General features: G+C 38.8%; 1 protein-coding gene across 1 annotated transcript in view; it reads right to left on the reverse strand.

The window, feature by feature from the left end:
• Nucleotides 1-1,827: 1,827 nt before the first annotated feature.
• Nucleotides 1,828-26,562, reverse strand: part of LOC149411287 (uncharacterized) — a 152,210-nt gene continuing 127,475 nt past the window's right edge. Inside the window, exons 4-6 of the mRNA XM_089647668.1 lie at nt 9,576-9,673; nt 8,852-8,969; nt 1,828-1,882 (exon numbers count right to left, since the gene is read on the reverse strand). Of these exons, the coding sequence (XP_089503794.1) occupies nt 1,828-1,882; nt 8,852-8,969; nt 9,576-9,673 (271 nt within the window). The remainder of the gene's footprint in view (nt 1,883-8,851; nt 8,970-9,575; nt 9,674-26,562) is intronic.

Consider the following 26,562-nt stretch of genomic DNA (forward strand, 5'->3'; position numbering starts at 1 on the left):
TCAAACTACATCAAAAGTGCTCAATTTTGTTTTTTGCTAAGTGTAACAGTGTTAAATCACCCAGTTTTTTCTTTTTTTAAAAGTTTTAAATCCAATTCTATTAATATAAAAGTAAAACTATCAAATATTGAAAGTGAAAGATTTAGCAAAAACAGCACTGTCATCTCTCAAGCTGAATTACAATATATGAAGATCTATTATCTCGCCTACTCATAACTCGGAAGTGGTTCAGTGGATAAATCGGTCACGCTGAAAGTTATATCAACGGCGTACGTTCGAGCCCCAACCAAACCAACTAAAAATTTTATATTTTATTTTTATTTTATTTAATCTCTAACGCACGACTGTTAAGTTGCGGGGCGCGTTCAAGGCCCAGAGAATCCATCGAAAATTGAATAAATTAAAAATATTAAAAATCTTCTAACTATGCCTAACTGCTTAGCATGTCCCGAATCGACGGGAACTACATTTGTATGCCTAGTATGTAAAGGAGCATACCATCTTCTCTGCGGTGGAATCACAGAAACCGCTTATCGACGACTGACAATGGAACGGCGCACTCAAATTAAATGCAAGAAGTGCGCAACCGTAGCGGTTGGCACTTCTTCCCAGGCGCAGTCACCGGTTTACGATATCAGTTGTGATAAACCCATTGGATCGGAGAACAGCGAAATCCTGAAAAGTCAAAATGCAATCATCTTACAAAATAATAAAATACTGGATACAATAACCTTCATGAGCAAGCAGTATGAAGATATTCTCCTCCGCGTGCGGGAGTTAGAAGATAAAAATATGGTGTTAACAAAACAAAATTCCTCTTTAGAATCCCGAATTGACCTACTAGAAGGCCAGCTTGAAAATGTCGAAAGGTCGGCAAGAGCCAAAAATATAGAGGTGAGGGGAATACCCGAAATAAAGGGAGAAAGTTTGAAAAATATATTCCACAATATATGCCAAACCATTCAATCAAAAGTAAATACTTCAAACATTGAAGCGTCCTACAGGACACAAAAACACAAAAATGGACCTATTTTTTTTAAACTGACCTCGAATCGCGATCGAGAACAATTACTATCGGATATAAAAGCCTTCCACAAACAAGCATCCAGTCCCGAGGAGAAGCTCAACACTCTGAACTTAGGGATTGCCGGACCAAGCTCACCAGTCTACGTTGCGGAACACCTGACATTTCGTGCTAACCACTTGTGGTACCTGGCCCGCAAAGCTACAAAGGAAAATTTTTTTAAGTATTCGTGGATCAAATCAGGGCAGATCTACGTACGTAGAGATATCGGAACACCTGCAATTCGTGTTTCTAATGCGGAGACACTGGCACTACTCTCACCAAATTCATCACAATTATAGTTCTAAAATTATCATGTGTAAAACTTTTATTGTATCGTATTATTATTTTTTTATTGTACTTGTTTTGAGGTATCACATATATTGTACTAGTGTCAGAATCAAGAATCCGGTAAAAGATACTATTCCTATTTCTATTGCTTTGAAACATCAACATTATTTTCTAACATTGCCAACAGTAAAAACTCTACATACAACTTGTTTTCTAAATTGCTCGCCAAGTTTTGTTCAGCTTCTAGTCTTCATCCAAAGTTTAGCTACCAACACCCTACACCAATTTAAAAAATGGAAGATAATATAAATAATATTTTAGACAATTTGTCGCAGATTCCATGTATCGAAATAAGTAGTTCTGTAGAAGTTCAAAAAACCCTAAATAAATCCAACCTAAAAATATTTTCTATGAATATCAGAAGCATGAACAAAAATTTCAATGAACTAATGATACTACTTACAGAACTTGACTCAGACTTTGACTTGATTATTCTGAGCGAATGCTGGATCAGAGATAACTATATTCCTAAAAACATAAAAAACTATAATCAATACAGTACTCAGAATAACCAATTACAAAATGATGGCGTTATTATATACATAAAAAATCATATACAATACTCTATAAAGGAAATCACAATAACTCACTCAAATTGTCTTAAACTTGAAATAGAAAATAGCGTTACTGTTCTAACTATATACCGATCACCGAGCACTTCCAATATAACACCATTTTTAAACTCGCTTAATCAGTTTCTGGCATGTATTAGAGATCATGAAAATGTTCTAATTATTGGTGACATAAATATTAATATTATAAATACAATGCATCCCCAAGCAAACGACTACATAAATTTATTAACTCTTCAAGAATTTATCCCAGCTATTACAGCCCCTACTCGTGTCTCAGAGTTATCCGCCAGTTGCATAGACCACGTCTTTGTCAAATGTAAGCTAAATATCAAATCTCTCATATATCAGTGCACTGTGACAGATCACTACGCTACTATCACCTCCATTTCTCATAAAATTCAAAAATTACCAGCATCCACTATACAACTAAAGAAAATTTCTTATGACACTCTCTTCAAACTGGTTTCCAATGAAAACTGGTCAAATTTCTACAAAATTAGCGATCCAAACTTAGCGTGTGAATCTCTCATCAACATTCTACATAAGCATCTGAAAAATGCCACATCCCACACACACAACAATCAAAGTAGTCGTACAATTAAACTAAAACCTTGGATAACTACTGGTATTTTACACTGTATACGCAAACGTGATAAACTTCATAAATATTGTAAAAATAACCCCACTGATTACGAATCTCTCTTATTTTATAAAAGATACAGAAATGCCTGTAAAAAAATAACCTGTACGGCCAGAGAAGATTATTATAGGAAACAGATAGAGGAAGCTGCGAATGATAATAAAAAAATCTGGAACATTGTCAAAGAAATATGCTACACCGACAAAATTACCACACCCATAAATAAAATAACCATCACAAATAAAACACTAAATGCAACCGAAAATTCAGAAACAATCGCAAATCACTTCAACCAATTCTTCTCTACAATCGGATCGGATCTAGCAAATAATATTTTAAAAAGAAATAGCAAGTCTGAAAATAATCTTGCAAATACTATCTTTCTCGATAATCTGAGCTATGACCCTTTCAATCTCACACTAACAACAGAACAAGAAATCACTGAAATCATCAATTCACTCAAAAATACACACTCCACGGGAGTTGACAATATATCCACTAAACTAATTAAACACCTTAAACCAATCATTGCTAAGCCCCTTGTATACATCACAAATCTAAGTTTTCGAACTGGCCTTTTCCCAAATACTCTAAAACATTCAACAATTATTCCTATCTTTAAATCAGGGGACAGATCAATCGTCAATAACTATAGACCAATATCTCTACTGAGTCCAATCTCTAAAATAATCGAAAAAACAGTAAAACAAAGGCTCTACAAGTTTCTCGAAGAAAATAAAATCCTGTCAAAAAACCAATACGGCTTCCGCAAAGGTCTTAGTGCATCAGATGCAATTGCAGCTTTTACTAAATTAATTTCTGATAACCTCGATAAAAGTCGCAAGCCCCTCGCTGTATTCTTGGATCTGGCTAAAGCCTTTGACACTGTATCTCACCACATACTTTTGAAAAAACTCTCACAGATAGGAATAAAAGGTGTTCCTCTTAAATGGTTTGAGAGCTATCTAACAAATAGGTCCCAGTCAACTATTATTAACTCCGCTAAAGAGTATAGAAGTACAAGTTTGCCAATCACATATGGCGTGCCCGAAGGCAGTGTGTTGGGCTCACTTCTGTTTCTAATATACATTAACTCGTTATGCAATTTGGATACTGGTGGCACTATAATATCTTTTGCCGATGATACGGTTATAATATTTGCAGATGAAAATTTGAATTCAACATTTGAAAAAGCAAATCATGGTATAAATGAAATAAAACACTGGTTAGATTCCAACCTCCTCACTCTAAATATTGAGAAAACTAAATACTTACTTTTTCCATACGCAAACCTAATCTCCCTCAAAACTATCATAAACTTACCATACATTCATGTTCACAGAAATTCAACATGGCTACATCACCTCACAAAAATTGTTCATGCGATAACCTTATAATATCAAACGAAATTAAGTACTTGGGGGTCATTATAGACAATCAACTGCGATGGGAGGCCCATATAAATTCTACAACAAAAAGGCTTCGCAAATTATGCTACATTTTCTACTCTCTCAGATCTATCCTTAACCTACAAACACTAAGATGTGTATACTTTGCACTTTTTCAATCAATTACTACATATGGTATAGTGGGATGGGGAGGTTGTGCAAAAACGATTCTTCATCCCATGGTTTTAATTCAAAAACTGCTACTAAGGATAATATTCAAATGTAAGCCAACAAACCCATCAGAACCACTTTTTAGAAAACTCAGAATATTAGATATTCGACAATTATATGTTAAGACCATTCTCATATACATACGGAAAAATGACTTGGTGAATAAAACACAACAAAAAATTAACACCCGTTACTCGTCACACCTAAATTGTAAAATTCCCCAAACGAAAACAGCTTTCGCCCAGCGGCAGTTTTCTTATATTGCTCCCAAAATATTCAACTCGCTGAGTATTGATATCAGAAAATCAAAAACTCACAATTTGTATGTCATAAGTGTTCAAAATTGGTTATTTATAAAGGGAAGGAACTTTTTCAAGGAATGCCTGCCATCATTAAATTAAGCTCATTTTCTTTATTAGTCATTTTTGTTTTTTCATTCAATTCTGTAAAGAAAAAAGTTTAATAATTAATTAATTAATCTTTATTTTCATTATTTCAACAAGTTCATTTTCATAATTTCTACTTTATTTTCATTATTTTAACAAGTAAAGTAACCTATTTATTTGCTGATTGTGTTCATTTTATCTCATTAATATCAACAGTTCAAAATACGGTTGATGTACACTTGAGCAATCTACTGAACTGGGAACCAGTAAAAGTGTCACCTATTATACACATACATTGCATGTAAAAAAAAATACTTAGATTAACAAGTTATCAAATATTACATTTATATAATTATATAAACCTATGTATATAAATTTCGACTACCATAATACGGGCGTGTGTCTAGTGTGGTAGTCGAAAAGCATGTAAAAACTGTACACATTAATATTTCATGAATAAAGAAAAAAAAAAAAAAAAAAAAAAAAATTATAAAATATTATATAAATAGATATATAAACATTATATATTTGGGAAGAAGGTCGGGAGTTTAGGAAATACCTACTGCTCGCTATTCGTCCGCGTCTAGTTCTGGTATGTGCCATATGTGGTCATGGTCCATGAGGATGTGTTTAGGTAGTCTATGTGTGTATCTGAATGTCAGGTCGCTCGGAGCATTGTATTGTCCTATGTCTCGTATTAGTGGATTTTTACTAAGTGTGAGTGATTTGTAAAAGCGTTCAGTCAGTCTGTGTGTGAATTCGTATAGAGTTGGAATTTGTTCTCGTTCGTGTAATCTCTTCAAGTTTGTTCTGAGTCTCGTGTTGTAAGTGATTTTAATGCAGAGATTTTGAAGTGTCTGTAGATTCTTGTGGTCTGTGTGTGAGATGCTGCTCCATACGGGAATCGCATAAGAGAGTACTAGACGAATGAGCGAGTAGTAGACGAGGAGTTTGGTTTTGGGAAGTAGCGGACTCCGTCTATTGAAAATTGGCTTCATCATGCCGATCGCTTGTCGCGTCCGCGTGTGCATCTTCGCTTGGTGAGATTTCCAGTTGAGGCGGGAGTCCATGGTCAGGCCCAGATATGTCACTTCATCTTTCCATTCTATGCTGTGTCCTCCCATTTCGATGTTAAAGTCAGGTGTTCTGTTTATACGTTTTCTCGTGAACATGATGGCTTCAGTTTTCGCCTCGTTCAGTTTCAGGCGCCATTTTTTGTAGTATTCTACGAGCGCGTCGAGCGCCCTCTGTAGGTAAATAGCGGCCATATTCGCTTTCAGCGAGGAAACGTATAGTTTGACGTCATCTGCGTAGATAGACAGATTGCATCTCTCGTCTCGGGGGATGTCGTAGGTGAACAGAATGAAGAGAAATGGTCCAAGTAAACTTCCTTGCGGCACGCCTTTTGGAATCTCACGCATTGAAGATAGCACGTTCCTTATGAACACTCTGAACGATCTATTCTTTAGGTATTCCTGTATCAGTCTCGTTAGGTATATGGGCGTGTTAGTGCGGTGCAGCTTATGCACGAGCCCGTCTATCCATACGGTGTCGAATACCTTCTCTAGGTCGATGAGCGCAGCAGCGGTGAAGCGATGTTCGTTAAATTTTCTTGCGATGTATTCCGCTACTCTGGTGAGTTGATGGGTCGTGGAGTGCCTCTTTCTGAAGCCGAACTGCTCGTCTGGCAACGTTTTGTTGTCGTCGTGGTGTGGTACAAGCCTGTTGAGTATAATTTGTTCAAATACCTTGCTCAGCGTAGATAATAGGCTAATCGGCCGGTAACTTGTCGGCTGCGTTCTATCTTTATTCGGCTTTGCGAAAGGCAGCACGGTCGCCGATTTCCAAATCTGGGGAAAATGCCCGGTCATGAGGCAGGCATTGAACAATTTTGTTGTCTAGATGATGGCTTTTTGAGGGAGATGTTTGAGTAAAATGTTGTGAATTTGATCGCTTCCCTGCGCCTTGTTTGTTCTCAATCGCCTGATTGTGACAGCAATCTCGCTTGGCGTATCAAAGTGAATATCTTCAGCGTTTGTCTGCTCTGCTTCTCTCAAGTCTCGTAGAGAGTCAGCTACGATCCGGTCTGTAGCCGGGTCGGAAAGGCCGTCTGTAGCGGCGTAGGCTCTCTCGAACCCGTCGGCGAGTGTTTCAGCTTTTTCTTGTAGCGAAAGCGCCGTCCCGGGGCCGTTCAATTTCTGTAGCGGGGGGATTGTGAAATCTTTATGTCTAAGCGCGCTGGCCATTTTCCATAGGGAATTATCCTTCGGCGTGAGTGATGCGACTTTTTTGTTCCAAAGTTCGCGCTTGAGTTCTGCGATTTCGGTCTTGATTTCCCTCTGCAGGCTGTTGTACGCTGTCTTGAAATATTCGTCGCGTGTGCGGTGAAACATGCGTCGGAGGCGATTTTTCTCCTTGATGAGCGATAGAACGTACTCGGGAAGCTTGATCGTGTATGGGTGTATTTCTTTTAGAGGAATGTGTGTATCTTGTGCTGTTTGAAGAATCTCTGTGAGAGTGCTTGTAGCTGCGTCGATTTCTTGTGGCGAGCGCAGAGTTCCCGAAGTGAGATGAATTCGTTCGTTGACTTCTTTTTTGAATCCTTCCCAGTTCGCATCCTTGTAATTGCGCTGTTTTCTGGGGGTCCTTGAAGTTGTGCCGCCTATAGTAAAGCTCACGGGCAGGTGGTCCAATGACAGTTCGTCTAGTGTGCGCAGTAGAGATATTGTCTTAACATTTTTCTCGAGTACTATATCCAATGTACTCGGATATCTAGATAGTTGCGAGTAGTACGTAGGTCTGTCGGGCGCCATTATCGAACAGGTATTTGTCTGCATGTGTGTAAAGAGCGTATTTCCGTTCGCATTTCCTCTGTAGTTATTCCAATAGTTGTGTTTGGCGTTCAAATCGCCTCCCATCACAACAATCGGTCCCAAATTGAGCAATTTATTGAGATCTTTTCTCACTAGGTTACGTTGGGTGCAGTATACGGAGATGATGGTGTGCGCTCTACCCTCTATGGTGACTTCGATAATCGTGGCTTCGGCGTACTTCATCTTCGGAGTGGGGATTCTTGTGGACGTCATAGATTGCCGAACGAATATTGCGGTTCCTCCGCCTGATCTTTCCTTTCGATCGTCTCGATAAATCTCGAAGCCTTGCACTCTCAGCGGTACACTTGGATTCAAGTGGGATTCTGATAAGAGAATAATGTCTGTGTTTAATTCGTTTGCCAAAGCGAGCAGTTCGTCTGTCTTGTAGCGCACGCTAAATGCGTTCCATACGAGGACTTTCACCATCTCGGTATTAGGCATCGAGGGTGTCTAGAAGCTCTATCAGGATGACGAGCTTGTCTGCTCTTGTTGTGCAGCGGGCGAGCTGTGATCGCATCCTCAGGAGTCCTTGGAGCAGGGCCATCAAATCCAGGTTGTCCTCTGAGGAGTCGGGCGCGCGTACGTGCTCCTGCTGTGGGCGGGGCTGGGGGCGGGGCTGTGGGGGGCGGCACGGGCTCGCGCTGCTGTTGGGCGGGGGCGGTGCCTCCGGCTACGTTGGCCCATGTGCGTCCATCCGTCCTCGGCTGAGGAGGTGGCCTGCTCGGGTTCTGTTCTGCCGGTGGGCGTTGGGCCCTTCTGGCAGGTCGCTGCTGTATGGAGGCAACGTACGCTACCCGCTTGGGGCAGCCTCTGTAGTTGGCGGGATGCGGGCCTGAGCAGTTGCAGCATGCGGCGGGCTCATCTCTTGTCTTCTTGGAGCATTCTGCCGAAGCATGCTCCAGTAAGCATTTTACGCACCTTGCTGTGTGCGAGCAGTTTCGGGACCCATGCCCGAAGTCTTGGCACCTGTAGCACTGGGTGCCGTGCTGTAAGTGGTTGCTCCTGTGCTTCTGGAGGCGAATGCGGCAGTGGCACAGATATTTGACGGCCGCACGCAGCTGTCCCATGTTGACTTCCTTATTGAAGTGTGCTAAGTATAGGGGATACTCAATTGAGGCGGTCATCTTGACCACCTTCACTGCTGGGAATCCTTGTGATTCCAGATCTGCCTTGATTTCTTCCACTTCAACGAGCGGCAGGCCCTTGATGACGGCCTTTTTCATTTTTTCCGCTTCGGCCGTGAACGTGTGGAAGCCGCGAGCCTCCGCTCGCAGCCCGTTGGTAAGGGCGCGGTGGTCCTCCATCGTGCGCACGAAGATGTTAGCCGTGCCGCCCCTGTTGTACCTGAAAGTGAAGAGCTTACCAGCCCCCAGATGTCCTTGGACCGCAGCTGTGATCTGCGCGTGTGTCATGTTTCCCAGGGTCATCACAACCGGGGGAACACGGTCTCTCCTGCCAGCACCTGCGGGGGAGAAGGTATGATTAGTATTGGCACGCTTTATACGCGGCGCGCCAGCGCCTTCGCTTACCTCGGGCAACTCTTCAAAACGGTTGCCACATTGGAGCGGTTGTGGTCCCCGTGGGGACATGGGCCTTTTCACGGGGTTGGACGGCCTCGTCCAGCCTCCATCCTGGGGGGCAGCCGTCTCCATCGGCTGCTGCGGTCTCGGGGGCACCACGTAGGCCGACGATGGGCCTTTCGGGGGGCGCTTGGGGGCAGGACTGGGTCCTGTTGCCCAAGAGGGGCCTGCTGCGGGCTCCGTCATCTCGGTGGCGTCGGGCGTCGTGGAAGCCGTGGTGGTGGATGGTCTCCGGGTAATTGGGTCCTCGGGGCGGGGCTGTGGTGCGGGGATCGTAAGGCGCACGGTCCCGGTCTTAGTGCGATGCGCAATTTGGTGAGCGCCGGGCGGTACCACGACCGGGGAGTCCTCGTGGTCAGCGGGGAGCATCCTCGTCGGGAACATCTTCACTTGTTGTGAGCGGTGACTCCTCTTAAAAAGAGAGCACGTCTCGGGAACTTGCGGGCGGTTTGTAGGGGCCAGCGTGGATTTTTTGTGTTGAGTAATACTTTGCGTGAAAGATTGCCTTGATAAAGGCAGTTGGGTGGGCGCGGGCTTCTGCTCGGTGGGCCGGCGGGATTTCTCCGGCCGGCAAAAGTAGCGGGGCCTGGCTGAGTACACAAGCCAGACAAAAACGCTTTTGTGGTTGTGTCACAAACCACAAAGAGATATCTCTCAATCTCTCGAATCACTTTCTCTCCAATCCTATTTGAGGTTGTGTTAAAATGTGAGCTTATGTATGAGGTTGTGATACCGTGTTGCCAGCTCCAACCCTCTGAGCTAACATTAACGTATCATTTTTATTTTTTATTTATTTTTTTATTTATTTTTTTTTATTATTATTTAAAGTGGTTTTCTTCGTTTAGCTCTGGTGTATCCGTCAATTACCGGATACCAAGAACTATTGAGCTTAGCTCCATCGTCTCTATTAATGTTTACAGGATTTTTATGAATTTCAATGGCTTCCGTAATCAGCCGTGCTCTATAAGTTTTGGGTCTCCCCAGGATTTCAGGAACAAATCCAAAGTAATGCCCGGTGTCAATCAAATGCTCGGCAATTGCCAATTTGTCAGGGTGGCCAAGTTTACAAGCTCTGAAGTGTTCTGAAATCCTTTTCGAGATAGTCCGCTCTGTCTGGCCTGCATAGACCTTGTCACATCCGGAACAGCTGAGTTTATACACTCCATCTGTTTCCAGAGGAAACTTAGTCTTTGCAGACCTCAGTAAGTCCTGTATCTTTGTTGTTGTTCCGAAGACAGTCTTGATACTTTCCTTTCTCAATAGCCTGGCAAATCTGTCTATCACATTGTGCACATAAGGCAGGAAGGCACAGCCTTTCGACTCTTGTTCAATTCTGTCTTCGTTTGGTGCAGATTTGGCTCCTATGATTTGCCTTGTCTGACTTGCTGGGTAACCGTTACGCTCCAGTGCATCGGTCAGCTTCGTAAGTTCCGCTCCGATTTTATGTTCTTCACATATTCTGGTCGCTCGGGTCACCAATGTATGGATAAGTCCTCTCTTCTGCGCTGGGTGGTGGTGCGAATCAGCGAGTAAGTACCGATTTGTATGGGTTGGTTTCCTATATACAGTATGTCCTAGGCTACCATCGTGTTTTCGCATCACCTCCACATCTAGAAAAGGCACGATTTTATCTTCGTTTTCCAGTTCCATTGTGAATTTTATTTTGCTGTGGAGAGAAATAAGATGGTCTAGGAATTCGTTTAGTTTCTCCGTTCTATGAGGCCAAATGGCGAAGACATCGTCGACGTATTGCCACCATACTTTAGGGACAGCCGAAGCTGTGTCGAGTGCCACTTCTTCAAACTTCTCCATAAAAAAGTTCGCTAGTACTGGCGACAACGGACTGCCCATCGCAACTCCCTCCAATTGCTCAAACAGTTCACCCTGAAACGCAAAGTATCCCGTTTTGAGGCAGTGTTCAAAAAGTTTGCAAATGTCTTCCTCATATATCTCCCGGAGCATTGTCATGGAGTCTTCTAGAGGCACATTTGTGAAAAGAGACACGACGTCAAAGCTGACCAGAATATCTCCTTCCTCAGTCTTAACTTTCTTGAGCTTACTAATCAGATCTGTTGAATCCTTAATCCACGATTCGGTTTTTCCAGTTTGCATCTGCAGTAATCTCAATAGTTCTTGGTATCCGGTAATTGACGGATACACCAGAGCTAAACGAAGAAAACCACTTTAAATAAAAAAAAAAAAAAATAAAAAATAAAAATGATACGTTAATGTTAGCTCAGAGGGTTGGAGCTGGCAACACGGTATCACAACCTCATACATAAGCTCACATTTTAACACAACCTCAAATAAACACATCTGCACTGATGATGGACACTGCAATGTTGTCCGAAAAGTTGGCTAAAGAAGGAGTTAGCGCAACACGGCATAAAACCCCAAAAACAAATAACAAAAAAAGGGAATAAGTTCCTTTAAATAATATTAGCCATTATAATGACAATATACTTATATAGTAATTTAAAAAGAAATAATGCAAATAATACCAACCAATGATGTTATGGTGTTCGTATTTGCGTCAAATGCTATATTCCACATCACGGGTGTGACTGAAATAACAATATACGCCTGCTCGCTTACACTATAAGAATACTGTATGAGACAACCTACTGCAATTAGGTTGTCCTTGTTATACTTATGTGTTGCTACGTTCGCTATCTCACTTTCTCTGATGATGCTGTTTGTATTATGCGAATGAAATCTTTTTTCTTAGCTTTTACTATTGTTTGCCGAGTAATTGAAACACTTTCTTATCACATACAAGGGCATAGAAGCGCTTTTTAAATGCAGTTTACTTATAGGTAGCACACGATCTTAAGCGACTCGTGACAGTTTAGCACTAAAACTAAGAACTCGAAAGTGATACAATTGTCTTGCTTTTCGCTTGCCACTTTGAGATTTTTACAGCACGTCTATTTAAATTGTGACTTTGGTTAAAACATTATTACGCTTTATGGATATTTAAACACATAAAAAAGTGTTCTTAACACAGACATAGGAATTAATAGACGAGAAGATAATGGCGAGGGGTAAAATCAACTGTTGAAGAACGAAGGGAGTGAAGCTGACTGTGATTCGTCAATAAATCAATCTGACAGTAAATAGGCATCTCGCATTATAATATCACCATTTACTTCTTAAAAGTAAAATCTGCTTTTGAATCAATAGACATTTTTACATGGGAGCGCAAATTACTCGCCACGTTATGAACAAATTTGCCAAGTCCAAATTCGGCAAAAAAATTCGGTTCCATTTTCAGAGTCGAATATTTCGTTTAAGTATTTAGTTAAGACACTTTTATAAATGTTCATAATTTACTTCCCAGCAACCAACCAGCATTGTGTTTCGCGTCCAGACGTTTCTCGATGTGATAGTAACAACTGATCTATATAACGATGTGAATATGCTTAAAATAATGCTTATATATGGAATGTAATACGACAATTGGGTTTATTCTCTTTTTCACATCTATTTTTACAAGTTTTCATAGCACAAGTTAACATTCTGCCGTGTTATTTCGTAAAATGAACCGATGATGCCTCGACCATAGTTCGCACAAGAATGATGACGTCACGTTTTCAAATTTCACTTGAGGCCATACGCGAGCACAGACGGCTCCAATGGAACCGGTATGGGGAGTGGGGATAATACGCTTTTAATCACTTAGGGCAGGTCTACTAATATTCATATGTCTATGGTTCTTAACTATCAGTTAAAAAATCACACCAGTGAAAAATCATGGGTTATTATAATGAATGTAAGATTTGTGAAACATAAGTAAGTAATTATAAAAAAATATTTGATTGCCGTTTACGAAAATTTACATTTCGAATGAACACCGAATGTAAACTTGAAAGTTTACGGCATCTTTCAAATATCTTAACAAAAGAAATACATTTTTTTTTTCATTACCTTCATAAATAATTTTCCGCAGGGCCTATGTCATACTTGGGAATGCTGTGTAGAGGGTCTTTTTGAGGAGAGGAAGGAGTGAATATGAGGGAGGAAACACAGTGGCCAGCGAATTGTTCCACAATCGTTACGAATAATATCAAATTATTAAATAATATAATAATTTCGGTACCTACTTTATTGCTTGTTCGAATCGTTCGTTAATAGTTCACGTTGTATAAACACATAAGTATGTTTGTTGTTGATGATTTTTTTTTATAATATTAAATTTATTGTATAATTTGCCATATTTTTCACTACAGTTTGAGAACATCGCCGTAATTCAAAATAGTTCAGCGGTTCCCAAACTGTCCATATTTGTTTCAATCGCCGACCGCATTACGTTAGGTACCCGAAACTAACTTATCAACGCGGGCGGGGAAGTTAGCGAATTAGCGACGGAGTCTGAACAAGAAGGTTCCCCTGTAAATGCGGTTAGACAGTAGAACAGAGGTGTTAGTTACACAAACAACCAATGAGTCTGAAATTGTCTACCCTCGACTAAGAGAAGTCGGTGAAACTAGAATTGCCTTTTTTATAACAATATTATTTTTTCTCCTTTATTAATTTTTCATTGAATCGGGCTATTGTTTTTAATGTGAAACCCCACAAGAGTCCCAACTGCTTCCAACCCCCTGGAGCCAGTCAGACTAACGTATCCCCAACCGTGTCATGTTGTGAGGCTGAAGGTAGTGGGAAGGGGAAGGAGTTGAAGAAGAGGAAAGTGGGGTAGTACCTGGCTATTCAGATCTGGTCACCAAACATGACCAAAAACGTTTCAAGCAACGTTTAATTTTTGATTGGTAGTCTAACACTAGGGCGATTCTGAGAGTATTTTCCACTCACTGGACCAATATTACAAAAATATAACATTGTGTAGTAAATAAATAAAATAAAAATACAGAGTAATAATGACAAAGGGACATTCCTTAGCTGAAAAATCACGAGTTATTATAATTAATGTAGGATTTGTGAAAAAAATACATTTCGATTGAACACCGAATGTAAACTTGAAAGATTACGGCATCTGTCAAAAATCTTAACAAAGAAATACACTTTGGAGGTTTTCATTATCCCCCTAAATAATTTCCCAAACCTAATAATACGTACCTAATATCAATCAAATTGTTTATTTAAAAAGTTAAATTAATTTATATACTAAAATAATTATATCAAAGGCAAAGGAAAATAAGGAAAAATATGAAAATAAAAAAAGGAATGATTAAATACAGGGTTTTCAAATAAGAGGTGTTATTTTGAATAGTCCGCTATTTCAGTAGATGGTACTTTTGAAACTGTCATTTTTTGACATTTGACAAGTAGAAACTACGCCATTGATAAAAATGGAACGATACACGCCTAAGCAACGCTTTGAAATTATTAAAAATCACTTGAGTGAATCAAATGCAAATCATCTTTAATGATGAGGCCCATTTCCACCTCGGTGGCTTCGTCAACAAGCAAAATTGTCGCATCTGGGGCTCGGAAAACCCACGAGTTATTGTTGAAAAGCCTCTATATTCTCAACGTGTAACTGTTTGGTGCGGTTTATGGTCCGGCGGAGTCATTGGACCTTACTTTTTCGAAAATGAGGCTGGAGCAACAGTTACAGTGAATGGATTGCGCTATCGAGAGATGATTAATGATTTTTTATGGCTGGAATTGAATGGTATTGATTAGGACAACGTTTACTTTCAACAAAACGCCGCTACGTGCCACAAAAGCAACGAAACCATTGATCTTTTACGATTGAATATCAAAATAACACCTCTTATTGGAAAACCTGTAGAATAAGCGACATCAACTTATTCCAATAGTACAAGTAATTCATTTACTAATTACTCGTTATCAATGTGTTGCGTCACAATAGCTAGCAGTCCACAATGGAGTGTTGGTAACTACCCTGAAATATGGCAGTGTGGCATGGAACTGGCAGAAGAAGGGAGAAAGTTGACTGAATGCTGAGAAATGAGATACCTGAGGCGTACGTGTGGTAAAACCATATAAGATCATGTGAGAAATGTGAAGATGCGCAAAGAATGCAAGGCTGGTTTAAGCTTAAGAACGGGACGCGTAGATGGTTTGGGCATGTAGAGCAAATTAACGAAGGAGTGTAAAGAGAATATATGACGCAAATGTGAACGGCAGCAAAAGTCGGGGACGCCCGAAAAGACATGGCACGTCCAGTGAATGAAGTGGGGCCAAGTCAAGAGTCAGAATAATAGAAGAATATGTCTGAATGTGAATGAGGCAAGGAGTGTCTGCCAAAATCGAGTTGTTTCGCGGTCTGTCCTCACTGCCTACTCTTGCGATAAAACGGCGTGATGGTTAATTAGTTTGTTACACATTACTGTATGCAAGAAGGCTTCCTATGCTAGAAAAAGACAAAATTATCTGACCGTTTTACGCTTAAAACAACTACTGCAAGTACTTAACCTTAAATATACAACGGCTGGTCGCATCCCTGGATAATAAAAAAACGAATTGCTCTTTGTTTACTGCCATGCCTTAGAAATCAAAAAGTTTTTTCTGATTTAATTCTATAGAAATCTATATAGACACACTACATTTAAAATAATAAATATTATTAGGTTGTTTATTAGTTTCATCTTTATTAATCCCATCGCATGGTTGATATATTGTGCCTGTTGAACTCATTACATTGAGACATTATTTATGGTATATTAATAGTAGTTTATAACAGTTTACAGCAGTTTATAACATAAATAAAATAACAACATCATATTATGTATAAGTTTAAAAAATAATCAGTATCGTACCATTGGGAATGCATACATATAAATTGGTTTTAATAAATTATTTGATATTATTCGTAGATGATGATTAGTGATCTGATTTATGTTTAAAGTAAGTTAAGTTCTGTCTAATGGCCAGTGGAAGAGCATTGTATAGCTTTGTTGCAAAGTATTTAATGTAAATTGAGTTCTGTCTAATGGCCAGTGGAAGAGCATTGTATAGCTTTGTTGCAAAGTATTTAATGTAAGTTGAGTTCTGTCTAATGGCCAGTGGAAGAGCATTGTATAGCTTTGTTGCAAAGTATTTAATGTAAGTTGAGTTCTGTCTAATGGCCAGTGGAAGAGCATTGTATAGCTTTGTTGCAAAGTATTTAATGTAAGTTGAGTTCTGTCTAATGGCCAGTGGAAGAGCATTGTATAGCTTTGTTGCAAAGTATTTAAAGGAAGTTGAGTTCTGTCTAATGGCCAGTGGAAGAGCATTGTATAGCTTTGTTGTAAAGTATTTAAAGTAAGTTGAGTTCTGTCTAATGGCCAGTGGAAGAGCATTGTATAGCTTTGTTGCAAAGTATTTAATGTAAGTTGAGTTCTGTCTAACGGCCAGTGGAATAGCATTGTATAGCTTTGTTGTAAAATATTTAAAATAAATTGAGTTCTGTCTAATGGCCAGTGGAATGGCATTGTATAGCTTTGTTGCAAAGTATTTAAAGTGACTTGAGTTCTGTCTAATGGACAGTAGAAGAGCACTGTATAGCTTTGTTGTAAAGTATTCAAAGTAAGTTGAGTTCTGTCTAATGGCCAGTAGAAGAGCATTGTTTAGCTTTGTTGCAAAGTATTTAAAGTAAGTTGAGTTCTGTCTAATGGCTAGTAGAAGAGCACTGTATAGCTTTGTTACAAAGTATTTAAAGTAAATTGGGTTATGTCTAATGGCCAGTGGAAGGGCATTGTAGTAAAGCTTTGTTGTAAAGTATTTAAATTAACTTGAGTTATGTCTAATGGCCAGTGGAAGAGCATTTTAGTAGGTATAGCTTTGTTGCAAAGTATTTAAAGTAAGTTGAGTTCTGTCTAATGGCCAGTGGAAGAGCATTGTAGTAAAGCTTTGTTGCAAAGTATTTAAAGTAACTTGAGTTTTGTCTAATGGCCAGTGGAAAAGCATTGTAGTATAGCTTTGTTGCAAAGTTTTTAAAATTTCTTTGGCCAAAAGTTGTTTTTGCGAATGAGACAAGTAAGAGGTTATGATCTTTAGTTCTAGTATCAGGAGCAGTTTGAACATTGTCAAAAGCAGTTCTGTATTTAAAGACATATTCTAGTATGTTTTTGGAATAAAGTTTCTTAATCTCCAAAACAAAGATTTCCCTAAAGATTTCATTTAATATCAAATGTTTTTTCATCTATTGTTTTAGAATAACTTTTATAATTATTTTCTGAGTTACACAAAATTTCTTACTGCCTAACAAAATATTCATGTTATTCATAAGTTGTAAAGACGACAAAATATATAACTCATCACGAATTTACGAAAATTACTAAACTTGCGGAAAAAAAAATTATTTCGTTTACTATAAAAGTATTTGACAAAATAAGATATTTAGAAGTTTGAGAGTGTATTTCACTTTTTTACTAACTAAAAAATCTCTTTAAACTAAAAAACATTTATTTCATTCTTCATCAATTCAAATATTCAATAATGTCTTCGTAGAAATTTGAATAAATTATTAAAACTTTCTATGTTTTAAAACTTTTGCGAACTCCTGCAAATTATCGCTGTTGATTCAAATTTGCAAGCTCACTGAGCACTTTCTGAGTTTATCTTTCGAGCACCGGCGCTTCTGAAACTTTTCCTCTACTCAGTATCATTTGCGTGACGAACTTCTTCCGCCAGTAAATAAATCACATCATTCCGAGAATTTCCTCGAGTTTATTCGAAATCCACCCTTAAAACACTTAAAAATAAAGCTTATAATCGCATTAAAAACAAACTGAGGATTTTGAACTTTCTGAAAATTTTCTCGGCAGTTAGAAATCTCTGATTTTCAAATATAAGCCTCATGATGACGTGGAATAAGGAGGGTTTTGGTATTTTATAAGAGGGGTTACTTGATCCCTGTATTATTAGATATGTGGTTTAGTGAAACGTGCGTTTGACAGTTTACTAAGTGCGTGGTGTATTAATATGAACGGCTTGTTTTTCTTGTGCTTCAGAAATAGAAATTCTAACGTATTTCGCATTGAAGCACCCTTTTTATTCGAAAAATATGTATTCAATCAAATAGAATGATTTATGAGATAGAATTGAACCCGCTCCTTATGATGTCCGGTCCGCAGCTCAAAATACCCTTTGTTACTTTCTGGCAATCTAGTATCGATAATTTATAAAACAGTACCTTACATCATTTGTAATTATAAATCGTTGTTTATATGAGTCACATTTCCACTGCGTGTATTTGAATGTCATCCGCTCCGCTCCACGTTGCGGGGCGTTTTTAAACAATGCATAGTGCACTGAAATGCACTTAAAACATAAATCAATTATTTTAAAAATCAAAGCCTTTCAAAATGCTACACTCCTCCCTCCCCCAATCCCTCACCCGTACTGCTATCGTGTTCTAAGTGCGGGTTTTATTTCACAGGTTGTCAAGCAAAATCAGAAGACGCAATTTTTTTACAACAAAACTTCTTTGTTTAAAATAAGTCGATAAGATAAAGCCAACTTTTGGCCGTACCAAAAATATTTATGTTTTATTAACATTTTCTATACCTCAGACTAAAAAACAAGGTACTTCTCAACCTTTCTCTTCCCCATCTCATTTCATTGCCGACTTACTTCGCCTCACAACGTTCCACAAATGTTAGGGTGTGATTGTCTCAGTGGCTCTGGAAACTTGGGACCCCTGTTCTGAAAAAGAGGAAAACTGAAAGGACTAAAAAATACTGAAATATTCTGAAAGACACTAAAGTATACTGAAAGATTATTAAATATGCTAAAATAAATGGAAAGCTACTGAAATATGATGAAAAATGCTGAAATTCATTGAAAGATACTGAAAAATTCTAAAAGAAATAAAAAAACTTATATCTTGAATGAAAATTAAATCCTGAAAAATACTGTAATTTTCTCAAAGAAACAAAATAATGCTTAAATATACTAAAAGATGATTAAATATTCCAAAGATGCTTAAAAACTGAAAGATTACGTAAGATTTATTTTTGGGGTATTATGCCGTGTTGCACTACCTCCTTATTTGTCCAACGTTTCGGAGAGCATTAAGCTGGGTCCAGACATGTTCTTTTGTCCGTGCCGTACCTCCGTTTCGTACCAGCGTCGCGATCCAAAAACTCTGGACGCATCATCTTTTGTCCGTACCGTACCTCCGTTTCGTATCCGCGTCGCGATCAAGAGCCCGTATCTCCGCGTCGCTGCGATCATCGCGTGTTCATTTCCTCCCACCATGTCGTCGACTGCGGAAGTGTTTGAGAATTTGACGATTGCTTGCGCATCCTTCATTGTTATTCACAATAATATAACGAAAAAAAAAACAAAAAAGGCGACGTAGGTGGGAGTTAGAATTGTTCAAAAACAGAGAAAGATGTAAGACGCCGCGAACACGTCCAGACTGGCGCAGACCCGTACCGTATCGCCTTTGAACGGGTCGAAAAACCGACTCGCGATGGATCGGAGCGTACCTCTATCCGTATCGAGACGCCGTACCACCGTACCGTACCGAACGGGCGTCCAAACTAGCGTTTTTGATCGCGACGCTGATACGAAACGGAGGTACGGTACGGAGAAAAGAACATGTCTGGACCCAGCTTAACAGTATCCATCATCAAGACAGAAGTGTACAGATTGAGGTGAAGTGTGTGCTTATGTATGAAGATGTGATACCGTTTCACCAACTATAATCCTCTAGGTGCTGGTAATACATTCTGATCAAAAAAAAAATTTTTGAGTTTACTTTTGGTGTAGCTGGCAATTATTAGATACCAAAAACTATTGAGTTCAGCGTCGCGTCGTCTTGATTAATATGAGTATTAGTAGGATTTTTATTAATTTCAATTGCCGGCGTAATAAGGCATGCTCTATGTGTTTTGGGTCTTCCCAAGATTTCAGGAAGAAATTCTAAGTAATGGCCGGTTTCAAATTAATGCTCTGCAATTGCTGATTTGTCAGGGTGTGGCGAGTTTACTTCCTCGAAAGTGTTCTGATATTATTTTGGAGATCGTTCGTTCTGTCTGGCCTACATAAACGGTGAAATACTGATTTAAGATGCTTTAATTTACTGAAAGATAACCAAAAGTTTCTGAAAGACGATAAAAAATACTTAATAAAACAGATAATCGTAACATATCATTAAATATACCAATGATGTTTAAATAATTTCAAAGATGTTGTAATGGACCTGTTTGGGGTAAAAGAACGTAAAGAATTTTTTTTTTCATAAATTAAAATACGTTTAGAGAATAGGGAGAAACGAACAGACTATGGACATCTTTGGGACATACTAGAAGCTTTATTATAGAAACCTACGTCGGTAATAGGTGTTAACCACGTAATAATTGAAAAGAAGCGTGATGGAGCTCAACGAATCAGATCATTCCAAAAATCAATTAAATAATTTTTCGCCAATCACGGAGATTAAGGGCGGTCTAAGACACGATACACTCGAGGTTGATTTACTGTTGAGTTAACCTTGGGATCCGGTCTCACGACACGTGCAAAGGCACTTGGGATTCGACAATAAATTTGCATTCTAAGGCAGAAACAAAGCGATACCCAACCATCGATAACGAAAAAAGGGGGTGACGGTTTGGTGAAAGGAGAGGGTGTTTTAGAATGTTTGGTCCAGAAGACATATTACGAGTTGATCCTCGTAGAGAGAATTGTTTACGTTCGCTGAGCTTCTGAGTGCTCTTTTCAAGTGGCCACAGTGAACACAAATTTTAACTTAAGATAGGACGTTTGGCCGAAATTGCCTAATTATATTAACACGGGGGAGATGCAAGTGGGGTAATTAAGAAAAGACATAAAAGTTAATGGGTCACGAAGTCTTTGATTAACGATCAAAATTTTACGACCTTTTTTGCGCGTAAACAAAGTTACGAGGATAATATATTGAAATTCCTAGATGAAGCGAGGAAAGAGTATATGGGTTGGGCTAAAACTAGACGCAAAAAAACTGTAAAAACAGGGATGTACTGGGCGTAGATCGCTGAAAAGAAAGGACCGGAAATCGAAAAGAAACCCGAAAAGTAGTTTAGCTCATGATGGAAGGGGTTTCAACGACTCGGGTAGTGGACAGCGTTGGGTTACGAAAGATTACCAGAAGATATGCGGCGGATATCACGAAAAGAGTCAAAACAGGTAGGTGAAATTACAAAAAACGTGTCGAACCAAATTTTGGAACGAATGCCTACGTATGTCATCACCGAGAGGGAGGTATATGTGTCCTGGGATCACCCACGGATCGTGTAGACACCAATCAAATGCTAGAAGGCAGCACACAAGGAAGGATACTGTATTGCGCAAGCGCTGGACATAATAGGTGAAAAGCTTCCGTTAGTTGGGATAATTTATCGATTATATTATCGATATCAATAGCGAATTTCTCGGAAAGATTTCGAAAACAACGATATAGAAATGAGCTACACCTAGTCTATAGGCCGGAAATCAACCAATATTACGGACACAACACGTGTACGAGAAAAAATAATCAAATAATTTTACGCAATAATCTACATCGCCGTATATCATTAACGGGAGGGCGCCCAAAAGTCAGGTCACCGAGTGCACGCCTGTACCCGCCTCGACAGGTTGTTAGGTGTCTATCTCAAATCGGGAGGCGGGAACAAAAAACCCTGAAACGGGATTATGCAATTCTAAACTTAACAGGAAGTGAAACCTCGAATGCATAAAGGCGAAAGTCGCACAAATTTTAAGTCGATTTATTCGAAAAAACATTATTAAATAGCGTTGTTTGGAGGGAATCGGGGCTTTTTTCGTTCTAACTTGGTTGGAGTCGGTCTTCAAGATCTTTGGCGTCGCGACAGTTTTGGCGTGCGATTTTTAAACTAAACTGATAGAGTTTTAAATGTAGTGAAGTTGTGAGTTTAGAAAATCGAGGTATTTTCATGAAGTTAGAGTGCTTTTAATATTAATTGAACTAATTGAAGTGTTTTAAAATTTAATTAGATTCAACCAAAGAAAGGGTAAACTCATAATTAGACAATACCAAATTCACGGGTTGGAGTCTCTTGGTTTGGACTAATATAGAACGATGAAACTCAACTGCAGTAATGTTTAATAATAACGCGTGTGCCATTAGAGGAGGAAAAGGTAGAGAACCATAATAATTATCAAATGACCTGACGAAAACGGCTAAGACAAAGTTCTAAAATTTTTGTGAAATTGAAGAGACAGCGTACATTAATCAAAAAATAATAATAAAAATCGTGTAGAAACGCGGCGAATGAATTTACTCGGAGAGAAGAATTTAATAAGAGCTAAATACATCATTCGTAAATCACATGTGGACCTTCTGGTCAAAATTAATAATAATTAATTTCCAATATATAAAACGTAGAGTAAATTGCTCATTTGAATCGGGGGTATAGACAGTGTTTTCCTTGCGAACACGGGAAGGATTTTAACGGTCTACACGATATAAGAATTGAGTGAAAAAATCGAAGTGAACGTGGCAGATAATATATGAAAGGTTCTAGGGAGGGGAAGGGGGTTTTGGGTAGATCTCGGCAAATACTTACTTAGATACTCTAAAATAGTCGATAGGGAGAGATATCTAGACTAGGTACAGTGGAGGCCAACAAATACCTATGCATGTCAACTATCAACTTACGGTTAGGGAAGGAAGAGATATTCTATTGAAAGAAATGATCCGCTTAAACATTCCGAAATCTAGTATTCGGTAATTTATGTGCTATCTACGGGGCGGCGTATGAAAGTAGAAATTTTAGCTAGAAAATTAGATCCAATATGGTTATAGTTCCTACTGGCGAGTAGACGGGTGACATAGATAATCGATTTCGAATTTAATACGAACCCTTAACGGCTTAGGGGCTTCTACATCCTACCTACAGCCCCTGGACGTGGATTAATGTACATGTCGTCGATATCCCGACTGGATTGGTAATATTACGCTTTTGGGGTAAGTGATCTTGCATGAATATATATTTCCAGAACGTTAAAATTGCGACGAAGATGGGGCTGCAACTGATAAAATAGTATCACATTTAGAACTGTTTGCTTGCTTCTAACAGCTGTGTTTAGCACGAGGCCAATGACCTACTTATTTGTAAGCAGTTAGTGGCGACACACGACCCAAAAGGAAGAAAAGGGACCCCATAAATCACTCGACGTCCGTGCCTGACGACAAAAGTCGTACATTCTACCGAGTTGGCAGCCGCGCAGAGGCACCTCAAATCAACATGGAAGCGACTAGCTGCAACCAACTCATGCTCAAAACAAATAAAAAAATCAAATTAATAATATTTGTATAACCTTATATGTTCACTAACAAATTCCCGAATACCTTTGGCCTCGGCTTAGAACTCACCGTTGGAGTATGTTGTTCGTAAGCTGTCTTGAGAAAGCACACAACTTCCTCAGCTCAGAAGTTTTTCTACTTTCCTCATCACGCGATTTCGGGGCGTCAACGTTGTATGGAGAATCACGAAGAGTTCGGAAGGTCATCCCCTTTCGTGGAGCCGGGTCGGATGAGAGGACACGAGAGGCAGTATGAAAATTAATGTCAAGTTGGAATGTTTGGGCCTTGGTTCGCTGCGAAGGCGTTTAATTGAACGGGCTCCAAGTCTTTCAAAATCGCGTGGAGGGGACGTCGGCGTGATGAACGAGGGTTCAAAATCGGAGGACGAACACATACTAAAGCGGGGTTTACCCGGAGGTTGATGCAACTCGACTGGAAAACCCTCGAGATCCTTTGCAGCAACCTTCGTGAGGTGGATAGTAGGCCTGGCGGCTAGTGGACGTTGAAAGCCTCACCAGAACAAACCTATTTGAAACATGCACGCGTTTAGCATCATGACAAGGGAAGCAATGAAAATTCCCCTTTTACAGTCACTAAAGTAGTCCGTCGGAGGAAGCGGGGCGGGGTGATTTGGGATATTCCAACAGGTGCATTACCTCTCCCTCTGACGTGAGCGGTCCGGAGGTGTCAAGGCGACTATAAGAAGAAGTTAGACCAGACCTCGGGGAAAGCCAGACACGTATTGGTTCTTGGGGTTGTGCATTTGGAAGAATAGCGACCATCTCATTTGGGGCAGTGAGGTGCCGACCCAGTTTGCAAAAAAAACCTTTTCTCGTCATTCAATCCGTTCCCATCTCCTTTTCTCTCTCGTTTCCACTTTCCATTCGCAACACCCAAAGTTTACTAACCACAGCTAAATCCATCTATCTAGTTTCAGTACACCATTACAGAGGTCGACGAGGGAGTCCCAGTACTTATGCGGAAACAACACCCCACTCAACGAAGGGTTTAGCAGCACGTACACAAAGGGAGGGGGGGGGTACGGTCCTATGTCACAATCTAGAGTTTATAAACACGGGGACATTAGGTAAGGGCGGGGATACAAGGAAATTGTAGAGATATGATAGAAACTACTAGGTCAATTAGCAATAGGGTCCAGTATTCGAAAGTTAGGTGAGACACGTACTCGTTTCTTGTAGTACTCGTTGAGGGTCGATGGACGTTTTCCCCACACTTTGGCTAAAAAGAACCGGGAGTTACCACAGAAAGGAGACATTAAATACCTACCACCCCATAGCGGGGGGGCTTCGAATTAACAAATCACACAACGTGAAGTTAAGGGATTTATTGTAGATCAACCCCAAAGCGAAGGCCTTATTTTACTGTGTGCGATATCACAGGGGCGGGGAATATTCAGAGTTAGCTAGGCCCAGCACGATATCGTTTTGCAAAAGCGAAACTGAACGCTGGAGAGAAGGAGGTATAAAAACCTCATTCAAGCGAGTTAGGACAATAAGGAGGTCGAGTCAACACAATGTTAAAAAATTGATGGAAACATTGACTCAAAAATCAGAAAAATGAAAACATTTTTTTTTTCATAATTTAATATAAAAATTTTTTTTCGATAAAAACCTTTTACATAAAATACACATTTTGATGGACGGCAAAAAGTTTTAGTTTTTATATGCTGGGTTAAAACTTTATACTTATTATTTTGTACATCTTTATTATTAGTTTATCTAATAATTTTTTTTAACATTTAATGTGCTAGTTTATTTTTGTTTTAAATACAACTGTTTCATATTAATCTCATGTAAAAGCGCAGAACGGCATAAAAAAATCAATATTTAAAACTTTACCAACGGTACAAAAAATTCCCCTCTTTAATAATAATAATAATAATATTTATTTATTAATTTCTTATACAATTACAAATTAGGGTTTAATGCATATAAAAAATTAGGTTTTATAAATTTTTTACAAAAGATTGTTTTCAAGTATTTATACATAAAAAAGAAATTTCAAGAAATGTGGAATTTCCAAAAAAAATTACAGGCAGTGGTGAAAGATTTGTTTCTTATGACACGTCGAAAAATAAATAAAGGAAACGTGAAATTACATAGCATTCTTCAACAGAAAATAGCTTGATGGAAACACATCTCAAAATGCAGTAAAACAACGGACGTTGAGCGTTGGATTGGATTTGACTTTTACAACCCTTAATATCTCAAAGTCGGAGCTGGGGCAGTTGGGGGATGGTATTTTGGTTTTATTACGGTATATTCTTTCATCATTCATTGAACCCACGTCTCGTACAGTGCTGGCTCGTGACGAGAGGTGCTTTAAATTATGTTTCAATGTTGACGGCTTGAAATTTATTAGTTTACGTTTCGGTAAAATTTATTATTAAGTAGGTTTTTGCGAAAATAAAGATTAGACTGGTTTTACATGCGAAAAATTGTTTCACAAACTTATTATATGCACGTATTAAGTGATTAACAGTGATTTCTGACAATAATTGGATAACAAAATTAAAATAAAAGTTTTAGGTGAGATTTTTTGCTGTCGTAACTATCGTAAGCAAAAAGGTCATAAACAAAAGATTGCATCTAAAAGGATCATAATTATCAATTTATCGTAAACACATTTGATCGGAATGATCACGTGATTGTCAACTGTAAAATATATCATGAAATAAATTATTACACCCAAATTATATCAAATCTTTTTGATACTTTAAGATTTCGCACAGGCACTTTTACTTGCTTACAATCATTTGCTTATTATTTGCTTTCAATCATTTTGCCTGCGATCATTTACTTATTATTTGCCCACAATAATTTTGCTTATGATTATTTGATTACGATCATTTGCTTATTATTTTATGACGATCATTCGACACTCCGTTTGCACCTGCCTGTATTTTATGAATATTCGTAATACTAAAAAAATCAAAATCTTGTAGGAAAAAATATGTTAAAAGGTTTTTCCACATTACAAATTTAATCAAAATGTACGTTTAATGTAAAAAAGATTATAATTTATTATATCGTGTTAATGAAACGCCAAAGCTACTTATCCTTTAATACATAAGAACACACCAACCGGTTTTGGCAAAACCGTGTCTTTATCAGAGTAGATATTACTAGTTAAACAGATAAAAAAACTGACTTTTTCCATTTTTCTTGTTTAGGGGCTTTGGTTTTGCAATGTTTTAAGTTAGAAGCCACATAAAAAAAGCAAAGAAGTTCAGA

The sequence above is a fragment of the Hesperophylax consimilis genome, chromosome 26 (genome assembly GCF_061612785.1).
Source record: "Hesperophylax consimilis isolate HC1 chromosome 26, BYU_Hcon_1.0, whole genome shotgun sequence".
NCBI classification, from domain to species: domain Eukaryota; kingdom Metazoa; phylum Arthropoda; class Insecta; order Trichoptera; family Limnephilidae; genus Hesperophylax; species Hesperophylax consimilis.